This window comes from Ranitomeya imitator, chromosome 1, assembly GCF_032444005.1.
Source record: "Ranitomeya imitator isolate aRanImi1 chromosome 1, aRanImi1.pri, whole genome shotgun sequence".
NCBI lineage: Eukaryota > Metazoa > Chordata > Amphibia > Anura > Dendrobatidae > Ranitomeya > Ranitomeya imitator.
In genome coordinates this window covers 506,285,055-506,301,032 of record NC_091282.1, presented here as the reverse complement: position 1 = coordinate 506,301,032, position 15,978 = coordinate 506,285,055, and the positions used below count along the sequence as shown (strand labels likewise).

General features: G+C 41.5%; 1 protein-coding gene across 1 annotated transcript in view; it reads left to right on the top strand.

Moving 5' to 3' along the window:
* Nucleotides 1–13,078, top strand: part of LOC138676842 (thioredoxin-like) — a 31,791-nt gene extending 18,713 nt beyond the window's left edge. The window contains exons 2-5 of the mRNA XM_069766501.1: nt 5,497–5,601; nt 10,615–10,674; nt 10,766–10,831; nt 12,797–13,078. Coding sequence (XP_069622602.1) covers nt 5,497–5,601; nt 10,615–10,674; nt 10,766–10,831; nt 12,797–12,862 — 297 coding nt within the window. The 3' untranslated portion in view covers nt 12,863–13,078. The remainder of the gene's footprint in view (nt 1–5,496; nt 5,602–10,614; nt 10,675–10,765; nt 10,832–12,796) is intronic.
* Nucleotides 13,079–15,978: the final 2,900 nt, after the last annotated feature.

The following is a 15,978-nucleotide window of genomic DNA, read 5'->3' as shown; positions in this document are numbered from 1 at the left end:
AGGCTCCGGTGCTAAGCCGACACCTTTCTGGGCACATGACAGCTGATTTATACAGATGACGTGTGCCCACAACAGCTGTGGTTGGAATCGCGATCCACTCGTGGCTGTTAACAAGGTAAATGCCGCTGTCAATTTCTGACAGCGACATTTAACTTGCGCTTACCGGCAGCACATCGCAAATCGCATTTGCTCCGTGGTTGGCGCTCATGGCAAGTAAGCATTTCTGCTACACACAGTTGATCTGATCATCGCCTGTGTGTAGCAGAGGTGATCAAAGTACTGCAGCTTCTAGTCTCCCATGGAGACTATTGAAGCATGCAAAAAGTAAAAAAAGTTTTTAAAAATATAAAAACAATAAAAAAAATAAAAGTTTAAATCACCTCCCTTTTGCTCCATTAAAAAACAAACAATAAAAAATCAAATATGCACATATTTGATATCGCCGTGTTCAGAATCAACTGATCTATCAATTTAAAAAAAGAATTAACCCAGTTGCCAAACGGCGTAACGAGAAAAAAATGAGAAACCTCTGAATTCCGTTTTTTTGGTTGATGCTACATTGCAATAAATTGCAATGACAGTCGATCACATCTACACCAAAATGGTATCAATAAAAATGTCAGCTCGGCACACCAAAAATAGGTCTTAGATCATGTAAAATGAAGACGCTATAGGTCTTGGAAAATGGCGCCGTTTTATTTTAATTTCTTTGCAAAAATTTTTTTTCATTAATTAAATAAAAAAGAACCTAGACATGTTTGGTGTCTGTGAACTCACAATGACCTGTAGAATCAGTTTTAGCATTTAGTAAAAATGGTAAAGAAAAAAAAACATCTGTGGAATTGCACTTTTCTTTGCAATTTCACTGTACTTGGAATTTTTTTTTCCATTTTTCAGTACACGATATGTTAAAACCAATGATGTAGTTCAAAAGTACAACCTGCCCTGCAAAAACAAGCCCTCACATGCCTATACTGACCAAAAAATAAATAAGTTCTGGCTCTGGGAAAAAGCTGAAATACGTCTGGTCGTTAAGAAGTTAATTAAGAATTATTTAGAGTGGAGGTGCAAGTAGACCAAGGTGGACCCTTCAGTACATATGATCAAGTTCCCTGCACACTCCCCAAGTGATGCACATAAATGAATCTTTATTTTGCGTATGCACAATTCTACAAGATGCATTTTCACCAGAAGCTGCACAACGTCCTTCTCCATTATTTCCCCATCTGACGTTGCATCACACAGCCATATCTAGGCATTCTTCTACACCAGACACCATGGCTTGGGAAAGTCAAAACAATAATACGCAAAATAAAGATTCTTTACTCTAGGAGTGCGCAGTGTGCTTGTTTGTAGGGCAGTTCTTTAATGGCCAGGATGGGGCAGTATAAATGGGTCTTAAAGAGGTTGACATTTGAAGTTTTTATTATCCAGTAGGTTATAAAACTCAAAAAAGGCATTACCTCTTTTATTTTTAATTAGAGTTCAGGAGAGACAGCTGTCCATCAAAGCATTTAGCCAAAGGCTTCATGATATGCATGGCCAGCTTAAGACTATCAGTCCATTTGGCCAATCGCTATTCTTTCCATACTTCTATACATATGCACAATTGGCTCGACAAGCACGGATATGTTCTGGATGGAGAGGGGGAATATGCTACAGCCAGATCAGAGCCGGTTCCAGGTTTTCATGGGCTCCGGGCGAAATACTCTAGTATCAGTGGGCCCCTTTAACACATACCACAATTCATGATGCACAGATACGGCAGAGAAATATAGGTGTAGTACAATGCCAAAGATATCTATTGTAAATTCTACAGTAGCTCAGAAACCGGACAGTCCTCCATACGGTATTATGGGCACCACATAGTACTCTATACAGAATAATGGACCCCATATAATGCTCCATACAGAATAATGAGCCCTATATATTGCTTCATACATAATAATGGACCTCATATAATGCTCCATACAGTATAATAAGCCGCATATAATGCTGCATACAGTATGATGAGCCCCATATAATGCTCCAAACAGTATTTTATGCCCCACATAGTGTTTCCTACAGTATAATAGACCCCATGTATTGCACCATATATAATGAGCCCCATATAAGGATACACACATAATGGGCCCCATATAATGCTCCACACATAATGAAATGCATATGATGATCCATACATAATCAGCCCCATATGATGCTCCAGTATATGACGGCCCCATATAGTGTTCCAGTATACAGGTCCTTCTCAAAAAATTAGCATATAGTGTTAAATTTCATTATTTACCATAATGTAATGATTACAATTAAACTTTCATATATTATAGATTCATTATCCACCAACTGAAATTTGTCAGGTCTTTTATTGTTTTAATACTGATGATTTTGGCATACAACTCCTGATAACCCAAAAAACCTGTCTCAATAAATTAGCATATTTCACCCATCCAATCAAATAAAAGTGTTTTTTAATAACAAACAAAAAAACCATCAAATAATAATGTTCAGTTATGCACTCAATACTTGGTCGGGAATCCTTTGGCAGAAATGACTGCTTCAATGCGGCGTGGCATGGAGGCAATCAGCCTGTGACACTGCTGAGATGTTATGGAGGCCCAGGATGCTTCAATAGCGGCCTTAAGCTCATCCAGAGTGTTGGGTCTTGCGTCTCTCAACTTTCTCTTCACAATATCCCACAGATTCTCTATGGGGTTCAGGTCAGGAGAGTTGGCAGGCCAATTGAGCACAGTAATACCATGGTCAGTAAACCATTTACCAGTGGTTTTGGCACTGTGAGCAGGTGCCAGGTCGTGCTGAAAAAATGAAATCTTCATCACCATAAAGCATTGACCCTGCCCTTGATGAAACACAGTGGACCAACACCAGCAGCTGACATGGCACCCCACACCATCACTGACTGTGGGTACTTGACACTGGACTTCAGGCATTTTGGCATTTCCTTCTCCCCAGTCTTCCTCCAGACTCTGGCACCTTGATTTCCGAATGACATGCAAAATTTGCTTTCATCAGAAAAAAGTACTTGGGACCACTTAGCAACAGTCCAGTGCTGCTTCTCTGTAGCCCAGGTCAGGCGCTTCCGCCGCTGTTTATGGTTCAAAAGTGGCTTTACCTGGGGAATGCGGCACCTATAGCCCATTTCCTGCACACGCCTGTGCACGGTGGCTCTGGATGTTTCCACACCAGACTCAGTCCACTGCTTCCTCAGGTTCCCCAAGGTCTGGAATCGGTCCTTCTCCACAATCTTCCTCAGGGTCCGGTCTCCTCTTCTCGTTGTACAGCGTTTTCTGCCACATTGTTTCCTTCCAACAGACTTACCATTGAGGTGCCTTGATACAGCACTCTGGGAACAGCCTATTTGTTGAGAAATTTCTTTCTGGGTCTTACCCTCTTGCTTGAGGGTGTCAATGATGGCCTTCTTGACATCTGTCAGGTCGCTAGTCTTACCCATGATGGGGGTTTTGAGTAATGAACCAGGCAGGGAGTTTATATAAGCCTCAGGTATCTTTTGCATGTGTTTAGAGTTAATTAGTTGATTCAGAAGATTAGGGTAATAGGTCGTTTAGAGAACCTTTTCTTGATATGCTAATTTATTGAGACAGGTTTTTTGGGTTATCAGGAGTTGTATGCCAAAATCATCAGTATTAAAACAATAAAAGACCTGACAAATTTCAGTTGGTGGATAATGAATCTATAATATATGAAAGTTTAATTGTAATCATTGCATTATGGTAAATAATGAAATTTAACACTATATGCTAATTTTTTGAGAAGGACCTGTATGATGGCTCCATATTATCCTCCAGTATATGATGGCCCCTTATCATCCTCCAGTATATGATTTGCCCCATATATAATGGGCCCTATATGATGCTCCAGTATATGATGGGTCCCCATGTGATCCACCATATGATTCTCCAGTATATGATGGTCCCATATAATGCTTCAAATACAAAAAAAAACCTCTCCTCGCTGGCTGCTGCTCTACTCCGGACTCCTCAGCAGCGCTGTCTTCCGGCTCTCTGCACTGTTGAGTCAGTAGACACGGAAGACGCTGCAGCGCAGGATCGGGGAGAGGTATGAATTACAAGCACCAGGGTCCTGAACAGGCGGGGGGCACTCACGGGTGCTGGTACCAGGCCCCCATAGCGCTCCAGTGTCCCCGACGGCGATTGAGTTTCCCCCGCCTGCTCAGGGCTCCGGCACTTGCCCGGGTGCTGACACTGGCCCTGAGCCAAACACTCCTGGCATCATTTCCCATGAGTACAAGGGGTAAAGCATATTGAAATCTAACTGTCCAATACTGCAATTCCTGGGCAATCAGGAACAAATGTTCACAGCAATGCTCATTCCTGATTGGCCTGCCTAAACAGACTGGCAAACATCTGATGAACAAGCAAAAATCCTCATGACAGGTAACGCATATTTATGTCGTCGGCCGTTTCCCTTCCTTAAATGTGGGCTCAAACGCTGAGCCCGCTTCTTTCCTCACATTTAATCAGCCATCAAGTGCTTCTAACAGCCGCGGGTGGATCCAAAATTTCCCCCGCATGTTAGCAAGTTAAAAGCAGCTGTCAATTGCTGACTGTGGCATTTAACACACTTAGGTGGGAAGTGCATCATTGATTCTCTTTTGTTCACTGACTTTATGTTTTTTTTAATTGATAAAAATAAACTATTAACACTTCTCACTTTCAGAATTTTTTTTACACCTGCCTAAAACGTTTGCACAGAACTGTATATATGTATGTACAATCCTCCACAGTGAAATTGCAATTATGGAAATCACAGGACTGAAGGACTGAAAAACATGTTAATGATTTGTAAGTAAATGAAAGCAACATTTTCAAAACATCTCAGTGTATTCAGTATCGAGTATGAGCGCCATGTATAAAAGTACACACATGACTTGGCAATATATCAATGAGATAATTAATGTTGTTTGAGAAATGTTCTGAATGCACTTGGGCACAAAAATCATCGAGATCCTCTGCTGGCAATTCCTATCGAAAATACATATAGGACATCTTTGGTTGGCAACTGCAAAGGGTGTGGCCAGCAGTGGATCTTGATTATTTGCATGGCTAATCCCAGAACATTCCTCAGGCAACCATTAAAACCTAACTGAGTGCTTGCCAAGGCATGTAAGTGCGTGCATTTCTATGCGTTTCACTATTACTACATTCTGAATTAATCAAAATGTTTTAAAATTTTGATTTCAATTTTTGACCATTTGCATATGATTAACATGTCTATCGATCTTATACTTGTTACAATTCCATGAATTTACTTTATCTTCTTGGTGTATACTGTATATATATATCATCATATCTAAATTATAATGCATCAATCAAAATGGACTAATATTGTGAAAGAGATATAAGAGTTGTTTGATACTAATTACGTCTTTAGTATTTCAGAGACAAACTAAGCCTCAGGGTCCATGTGTTTTATTCATTTTGTTCTCCTTTTAAATAGTGTGAGCTTCAAGAAGTATTGAGAAAATCTGGGAGGAAGCTTGTAGTTGTTGCCTTTTCCTCTGGAAATTGTGGACCATGCAGATTAACAACACCATGTTTGGAGGCAAGTGAAAAGATTTGGAATAATAAATGTATGATGGTATAAGTAAATCACAGTGACTTGTTCTGTCCCCTGCACATTAGCGTTGAACCCCTAAATGACCACCAATACGTCTTTTAACTGACCTGCGATATAAGAGAATAGCCTCCCCATACAGGTGACAATCCATTAGCTGTCGGCTGTACACTAGTTGACAACTTGCTGCATCAGCCATGATCAGTGTTTGCACCATCCAAATCTGTTTAACCCCTTTGATGCTGCTGTCAAAATTGACTACATCATTATAAATAGTTAACAGAGTGTGGGGGCTCCTCTTTATCCCAATTGGTGCACTCAGATCATGAATGTGTGGTCCTCATGTTTGCAATGGCAATTCACGACCAAATAGCGGTGATAGAGTCTGCCGGCTATAGTGACCTGTTCAGAAGTTAGAGGCATTTAGGTCATAAAAATATAATTTTTCTTTTCTGTTATGCGACTTTGCATTAATTACTGAAAATCACCTGAAGGGTTAATAAACTACCTGACAGCAGTTTTCAATATGTCAGGGGGTGCTCTTTTTAAATTGGTATAACTTTTTGGGGTTTCCCAGTATATGGGACCCCTAAAGACACTTCAAACATGGATAAGTCCCTTAAAAAATCACTACCGACAAACTTTCATCTGTAGTTCTGATATTCATAAGTGTGGATACAACATGCACACGTACACTGTATGTTACAAAAGTAGTGGTCTCAAACTTGGCTGGGTAAATGGGCTGCACTTAGAAAAAAATGTGAATTCTTTAAAGGAAGAGATTATATTTTTAGTGATATATAATTATTTTTTCTACACAGTTGATCATTTTTAAAATATTTTTGGCTTGTTTTTTTATTCTATTCTTTTAAATGGCACTCATCTTCTGGGTTATTGTAAAGTTTTATAGCTTGGTTCATTACTGGTGCAGCGATAACTAACGTGCACTTTCTTTGTTTGCTTTAGTTCATACATATACAGCATTTTTAGTGACAACATTTTTTTCATACTTTATTTTCTTTTTTAATTTTGACAATTTGCATTTCCTTTTCGTGTCCATTAATTGGTCACATACAGTAATTATGTCTAACAATTAGCACCTTATACTAATTCTGACCAACATCTTATAGTAATGTTCCCATCTTGTAGTAGTTTCCTCTTCTTGTAGTCATGTTCCCATCCTGTTTCTCATCTTGTAGTAATGTCACCCATCCTGCTCTCCCTCTTGTAGTAATGTGCCCATTTTATAGTAATGTCCCCATCTTGGTCAGTATCTTGTAGTAATGAATCCATCTTATAGTAATATCCCATCATCGCCAATATCTTATAGTAATGTGCCCATCCTGTTCTCCATCATGCAGTAATTTCACCAATTATGCCATGCTTCACATTAAAAAAAAATCCTATTCACCTGACCTCTGCTTCACTGACGGATAGCATCCCATTCTCCTCTGCAGCCTGAGTAGCGCATGGCAGTGATATCACACTCTGCCCGCAGCGGCCTGGCAAGTAACGTCAGCTTTCGCCTCCGATTGGCCGGTGGCTCATATTGGTATTGTGGCACAGATAGCTGGTGTCTGCGCTGCGAATGTGGGTCTAAGGATTCACCTAATGAATAAACGTTGAACTCTCAAGATGTACAGTTAGGGCCAGAAATATTTGGACAGTGACACAATTTTCGCGAGTTGGGCTCTGCATGCCACCACATTGGATTTGGAATGAAACCTCTACAACAGAATTCAAGTGCAGATTGTAACGTTTAATTTGAAGGGTTGAACAAAAATATCTGATAGAAAATGTAGGAATTGTACACATTTCTTTACAAACACTCCACATTTTAGGAGGTCAAAAGTAATTGGACAAATAAACATAACCCAAACAAAATATTTTTATTTTCAATATTTTGTTGCAAATCCTTTGGAGGCAATCACTGCCTTAAGTCTGGAACCCATGGACATCACCAAACGCTGGGTTTCCTCCTTAATGCTTTGCCAGGCCTTTACAGCCGCAGCCTTCAGGTCTTGCTTGTTTGTGGGTCTTTCCGTCTTAAGTCTGGATTTGAGCAAGTGAAATGCATGCTCAATTGGGTTTAGATCTGGAGATTGACTTGGCCATTGCAGAATGTGCCACTTTTTGGCACTCATGAACTCCTGGGTAGCTTTGGCTGTATGCTTGGGGTCATTGTCCATCTGTACTATGAAGCGCCGTCCAATCAACTTTGTAACATTTGGCTGAATCTGGGCTGAAAGTATATCCTGGTACACTTCAGAATTCATCCGGCTACTCTTGTCTGCTTTTATGTCATCAATAAACACAAGTGACCCAGTGCCATTGAAAGCCATGCATGCCCATGCCATCACGTTGCCTCCACCATGTTTTACAGAGGATGTGGGGTGCCTTGGATCATGTGCCGTTCCCTTTCTTCTCCAAACTTTTTTCTTCCCATCATTCTGGTACAGGTTGATCTTTGTCTCATCTGTCCATAGAATACTTTTCCAGAACTGAGCTGGCTTCTTGAGGTGTTTTTCTGCAAATTTAACTCTGGCCTGTCTATTTTTGGTATTGATGAATGGTTTGCATCTAGATGTGAACCCTTTGTATTTACTGTCATGGAGTCTTCTCTTTACTGTTGACTTACAGACAGATACACCTACTTCACTGAGAGTGTTCTGGACTTCAGTTGATGTTGTGAACGGGTTCTTCTTCACCAAATTAAGTATGCGGTGATCATCCACCACTGTTGTCATCCGTGGACGCCCAGGCCTTTTTGAGTTCCCAAGCTCACCAGTCAATTCCTTTTTTCTCAGAATGTACCCAACTGTTGATTTTGCTACTCCAAGCATGTCTGCTATCTCTCTGATGGATTTTTTCTTTTTTTTCAGCCTCAGGATGTTCTGCTTCACGTCAATTGAGAGTTCCTTTGACCGCATGTTGTCTGCTCACAGCAACAGCTTTCAAATGCAAAACCACACACCTGGAATCCACCCCTGACCTTTTAACTACTTCATTGATTACAGGTTAACGAGGGAGACACCTTCAGAGTTAATTGCAGCCCTTAGAGTCCATTGTCCAATTACTTTTGGTCCCTTGAAAAAGAGGACGCTATGCATTACAGAGCTATGATTCCTAAACCCTTTCTCCGATTTGGATGTGGAAACTATCATATTGCAGCTGGGAGTGTGCACTTACAGCCCATGTTATATATATAATTGTATTTCTGAACATGTTTTTGTAAACAGCTAAAATAACAAAACTTGTGTCACTGTCCAAATATTTCTGGCCCTAACTGTACACATACACTGAATCTTAGTTGAAAGGATAATAAAAAAAATGTTAAAAAACGGTGATCTTGTTAAGTACTCAAAGCTATTTTTTCAGTGCTGGACAAGATTCCAGTTCTGCAAAACTTATTAAGAGATTATAGTACAGTTTTACATAGTGGCTAACGGGACATTCTAAATGATTGAGTTGTTCACTTTTCCATCTGCCCAGACAGCCATGGCAACTTCTCTAGCCACAACTCACCAGTAGAGTTTATTTTAAAGATTAATATGACTTTTGACGTGTCCTGCACCATTCCCATCTATTTCCATTGTACATGAACTACTTACCCTGCTGATACCCATAGCCTCCTATATACAGTATGATCCCCCACATAACCCCCTATATACAGAATGAGCTCCCACATAGCCACTATATACTGTACAGTATGAGCACCAAATAGTATCCTATATATAGCATGAGACTTCAAATCGTCTCCAGTATATACCATAAGCCTCCATACAGCCCCCTATCTACTATATAATTGTCTAAGGGTCAATACCATCTGTTTGTCTGTCTGTCTGCCGCAGCCAATCAGCGACGGGCACAGTCCGGCCGCGAATTGGCCCCTCCCTCCTCCCCTGCAGTCAGTGCCCCCTCCCTACTCCCCCCCACTCAGCACCCACATAGCATTAACCGGACTGCCTTACACCATGGCATAACGCGGTGTAAGGTAGTCTGGTAGTGCTGCCATTAATCCTCTGTGTGACCAACTTTTTACTATTGATGCTGCCCATGCAGCTGTGAAATTGTGCTGTGAGGGCGCTACCCGCCGCAGGCCGCATGTAACCAATGTTGCTGGTTGGCCAGGACCAGATGTTTGATAGTTCAAGGAAGAAGACTACCAGTTCAAAATACACTTTTTACTGAACATTACCTTGGTGAGGTTTATATACAGTAGATAGCGAGTACATGTATCTTCTCAAATGTTTCCTCGACAATGCGTAACAGTTTCCTCACACAAATTCAATTCATTTCTCTTTTCTCTCTTTACTTGGTCTCTGTATCCACTATTCCTTACTACTTTACCACAACCCAGTACGCCAGTACAGTGCAGCTAGCAAGAGTCCTACTCTAAACCTGCCATTCCATGTCTTCTTTCCCCTCTGGGAACCATGGTGCAAATATGGTCGGTACTTTTCTTCCCTTCTACTTAAGCTTTGGAACTCCAGCCTGGTCACTTTCCAATAAATTACTCTGCCTCTCAGTCACTCTTTCTTGTTTCTGCTCTGGATCATGCTTTCTCTTTCACTAAGTCTCCTTTCACTTCTTGGGGCACTGATTAAATGTGGCACTGTTCCCATCAGACCTTATATCTCTTCTCTACACACTCCAGGCCCTATCTGACATCTCAACAGGAAACTGTCACTTTCCATTTAGCTTATCCCCTCACACTCTGGATAGTTCCAAACATTAACTCTTGCTACCCCTACTGTCAAGCAATTTACATTATCAATATCATTGTTGCACATCAGAGTTCTCATTATGCAACACAGCAACCCTTGTATCTTCAAGGGGGAACATAGGCAATATGTCCATCTCCTTACACTTATAGCTCTTAATTGCTACATCTCGCTTACATTTCAAGCCACTTCCACAAGATATTTTTAATTTGCTTTTTTTTTATTATTCTGTTATTAATTTGAATTTTACTAATAGTTCACTTTTTTTTTTTTACAGTCCATGAGCAGTGAGATGCCAGACATAGTTTTTGTTAAAATTGATGTTCGTAAATCAGACGTAAGTGGCAAAGATTAAAATTAGATCAAATTAATTTTTATGAAGGCTGCAATAACATTTTTTTATAATATAATGTATATCTTTCTTTTAGGAATTTGTAGAGCGATATGAGATATCTGGAGTACCAGCTTTTTGTTTCTTCAGAAATATGCAACAGGTGTGTGACAATAAATTTGTATTATGCTCTAAGTTAAAAAAACTGACTTGGGATTAAAGTCTGAAGTCACTTGCAGTCAGGATTTTCTGGTATTGCCTGTGAGAGTGGGCCGTCACGTGACTGCAAGTATGTGATTTGCGTACTTCCAGTTACATTTCAACTAGATGTGCGAATCCTCTCTCAGTCCGCTCAACTTAACTGCCCTTTCTAGCAAGCATAACTGGACAATCCATGCCGCACGTGGTCTGGATTCAGAAGTCTGTAGTCACATAGAGTGACTGCAGACTTTCATCCCAAGCCTGGACAATCTTTGTAAATTCCAATTCACCAAGTAGGGATCTTTGCTGTTGTTATGACTTGTGAATAGCTGTATAGTAAACTGTAAAAAACTGTGTTCTCTGGCATTCCAATTAGAGATGAACGAATCAATTCAAAGGACACTGGTCTAGAAGTTCCATAAGTATTCCTTGGCCACCAGACAAAAGCATTGTGATCTGACTCCTTGCTTCCCGAATCCCCGGTGTCTCTTCTGATTTGTAGACCATGTACAACGTCATAGTTGCAGTTTGACATCTACATGAAGCTTGCCGGGCCTACTAATCCGAAAAGACTCCGGGGATGCCGACAGGTAGGAGTCAGTTCACAGGACTCCCAAGATGCTACAAATCAATTTACTCCTTTCTAAATCCAATTGATAATTATCATCTTATGTGATTTTACACATAACTTATGAATTAAGCTTTTGGACACATGCAGACATCTGTGTGTGGGTACTTTTTGATGATACAGCCGGCATTACAGGGGTTGTCCTAGAAAGGCCATTCATCATCCATCCAAAGGATAGGTGATTGATGTCTAATTGTTGTAGGTTCAGCCGCTGGAACCCACACCAATCATTAGAACTGCAGTAGTGTAGTGAGGAGGCGTTTAGTAAAGTAGTTGTCACACAGAAAGGATGTTTCCATCAGCCATATAGATATTAAAAGCATAGTCAGGTCTTATTTTGTCACAACCCTTTTAAGGGGCTGAAATATGGACCCTAAAAGGGGTATTTCCATCTTGTAGTTTTACCTGTAACCACACCGCAACAATGACTGCCACTCGGCACAGCAGTGTATCAGTACAGAGCCGGATGTCCGGCAATGTTGGAGCGAGCTTATAGCCGCCACTCACTATCAAAGCCAGAAGTTGCCGGGAGGAATTTAAGTTGATTTCCTCCCTGTAGCTGGGCTTTCAGTACTGCAGCCAGGTGGCTTTAAAATGCTATTAAACTGCAAGGTATCCCCACATCAACAGGTTAATAGCGTTTTTTCACATGACAGTTTCCCTTTAAGACATATTCTCTGGATAAGCCATAAATGTTTGATCTCTGGGACCCACAGCTAACTTGCGAATGGGGCCCTGTTTTTCAATGCTGTGAATTGAGATATGAGCACGCATGTGTTACTCTCTTACTTCACTACTCCCAGAAAAGTGAATTGAGAGTGTAGCCTTGAGCCAGAAATATAACATTTACGCCACGGTCACACTATCAGTATTTGATCAGTATTTTCCAACAGTATCTGTTAGCCAAAACCAGGAGTGGGTGATAAATGCAGAAGTGGTGACGTGCTTCTATTATACTTTTCCTCTGACTGTTCCACTCCTGATTGTGGCTTACAAATACAAATACTACAAATGCTGATGTAAAATACTGACCAAATGCTGAATGTGTGACTGTGGCCTTAACCTCATCCTTACCTAAAACAAAAGATCCTCTGTGTGTCTTCATTTAAAATGAAATGCACGTGGAGGTATTGCATGCTAACTGTATTCAAAATGTATGTGATATGGATCCAAAATACAATGAAATACTTGATTATATAGAATGTTCTTATTAGCCATGCTTTACATGTAACATATAATCTACAATTATTAATATGTGCAAATACAATTTAATTTTAACGATATGTTGTTCCTCTTTAGGTGTATAAATTCCAAGGAGGTAATGTTGACTTCCTACGCAAAACAGTTCATGACCTAAGGTTCTAGAATGTGATCTATTGCTGTTTCAAATAAATAAAGACATTTTGAATATCAAAGAAGCCAGTAGATTTTTATATAACAAATATGTAGTTCTTTGTGTTAGCATTTAATAAAAAGGCGCACGTCTATTAAACAGGAACAAATTTGTCATGTTAAATTATTTGTCTATAAAAGCATTTGTGGTCCCATATCTTTGCCAAAATTAAACAACATTGATCTCCACTCCTATCGTGCTCTGTGTGTTCTCATACACGGTGTGAACAATTATTAAACAATTTGCATTTTTTATGATTCATTTTAATATTGAACAATTACGGTGCTGTCAGTCAATCCAAAGGGTTAAAAAACCTGAATATTACCTGAAGATTGTTAAAGTGAGGTTTTGTCTTTCTTAGTCCCCCTTCACACATCAGTGTTTCCACAACGGGTGGCGTCCGTCACATGCGCCGATGCTTTTATTTTGTTACTGGATTAACAATGAGGGTGACTGATAGACACCTCTCTATTGCTTAACCCCTTAACGACCGCCGATACGCCTTTTAATGGCGGCATTTAAGGGTACTTAAATCACAGCGCCGTTAACGGCGCTGTGGAAAAAGTGAATAGCGCCCCCCCAGAGTCGGATTTTCTCTGGGGTCTTGGTTGCCGAGGGTAGCCAAGACCCCAGAGAACATGATTCGGGGGTTTGTTACCAACCCCCGAGTTGCGATCGCCAGTAATTAACCGTTTACCGGCGATCAAAAGAAAAAAAACGCGATTTCCCTTTTAATTTCTCTGTCCTCCGATGTGATCGCACATCAGAGGATAGAGAAATGGGGTCCTAGATAGCCCCCCGATTCTCACCTGTCTCCCCCGCTGCTCCTCGTGGCTCCCGATGGGCGCCGCCTCTTTTTCTGGCAAAAATAATGGCGGGCGCCCGCCGGCCGGCACCGGGAGGATCTTTGGGGTCTCGGCTGCCGGGGGTAGCCGAGACCCCAAAGAACATGATCGGGGTCGGATTTTACCGACCCCTGTTTTGCGATTGCCGGTAATTAACTGTTTACCGGCGATCGCAAAAAACAAAAAAAGCGATGTGTAATTTTCTGTCCTCTGATGTGATCGCACATCAGAGGACAGAGAAATAGGGGGATTCGGGGACCCTAATATACTTACCACTGTCCCTGGGTCCTCCTGCATCCTCTCCTGCCCAACGGTGTCTTCATCTGGAAAGAAAATGGCGGGCGCATGCGCAGTGCGCCCGCCATCTGTTGCCATCTGCCGGCCGGCAGGAGAAGAGCAGTTGGGGCTAAAATTAGGGTTAGGGTTAGGGTTGGGGCTAAATTTAGAGTTGGGGCTAAATTTAGGGTTAGGGTTGGGGCTAAATTTAGGGTTAGGGTTAGGTTTGGGGCTAAATTTAGGGTTAGGGTTAGGGTTGGGCTAAATTTAGGGTTAGGCTTATTTCACACTTGGGTCGATACGGGGCCATCGCAATGCGTCGGCCCGACATACCGACGCACGTTGTGAAAATTGTTCACAACGTGGGCAGCGGATACAGTTTTTCAACGCATCCGCTGCCCAGTCTATGTCCTGGGGAGGAGAGGGCGGAGTTACGGCCACACATGCTCGGTCGGAAATGGCGGACGTGATGTACAAAAAATCGTTATATTGAACGCTTTTTTGTGCCGACGGTCAGCCAAAACACAACTGATCCAGTACACGACGGACGCAACGTGTGGCCATCCATCGCGATCCGTCGGCAATACAAGTCTATGGGCAAAAAACGCATCCTGCGGGCACATTTGCAGGATCCGTTTTTTGTCCAAAACGACGGATTGCGACGAATGCCAAACGACGCAAGTGTGAAAGTAGCCTTAGGGCTAGGGTTAGGGTTGGGGCTAAAGTTAGGGCTAGGGTTAGGGTTAGAGCTAAAGTTAGAGCTAGGGTTAGGGTTGGGGCTAAATTTAGGGTTAGGGTTAGGGCTAGGGTTGGGGCTAAAGTTAGGGCTAGGGTTGCGGCTAAAATTAAGGTTAGAGTTGGGATTAGGGTTAGGGTTTGGATTAGGGTTGGTATTAGGGTTGGGGTTGGCATAAGGGTTACGCTTGGGATTAGGGTTAGGTTTGGGATTTGGGTTAAGGTTAGAGTTGGGATTAGGGGTGTATTGGGATCAGGGTTAGGATTGAGGTTAGGGTTGAGATTAGGATTAGGGGTGTGTTGGATTTAGGGGTGTATTGGGATTAGGGTTAGGATTGAGGTTAGGGTTGAGATTAGGATTAGGGGTGTGTTGGATTTAGGGCTTTGATTAGGGTTATGGTTAGGGTTGAGATTAGGGTTGTTTTGGGGTTAGGGTTGTGATTATTGTTAGGGTTGTGATTAGGATTATGGATCGGGTTGGGATTAGGGTTAGAGATGTGTTGGGGTTAGGGATGGAGTTAGAATTGGGGGGTGTCCACTGTTTTGGAACATCCGGGGGTCTCCAAACACGACAGCCAATTTTGCGCTCCAAAAGTCAAATGGTGCTCCCTCCCTTCTGAGCTCTGCCGTGCGCCCAAACAGTGGGTTACCCCCACATATGGGGCATCAGCGTACTTCGGATAAATTGGACAACAACTTTAGTGGTCCAATTTCTTCTGTTACCCTTGTGAAAATAAAAACTTGGGGGCTACAAAAGCTTTTTTGTGGAAAAAAAAAATGTTTTTTATTTTCACGACTCTGCATTATAAATTTCCGTGAAGCACTTGGGCATTCAAAGTTCTCACCACACATCTATATAAGTTCCTCGGGGGATCTAATTTCCAAAATGTGGTCACTTGGGGGGTCCTACTGTTTAGGTACATCAGGGGCTCTGCAAACGCAACATAACGCCCACAGACCATTCTATCAAAGTCTGCATTCCAAAACGTCGCTCCTTCCCTTCTGAGCTCTGCCGCGCGCCCAAACAGTGGTTTACCCCCACATATGGGGTACCAGCATACTCAAGACAAATTTGACAACAACTTTTGGGGTCCAATTTCTCTTGTTACCCTTGTGAAAATAAAAACTTGGGGGCTAAAAAATCTTTTTTGTGGAAAAAATTTTTTTTTTATTTTCACGACTCTGCATTCTAAACTTCTGTGAAGCACTTGGGCATTAGTGTAGTGAAACAC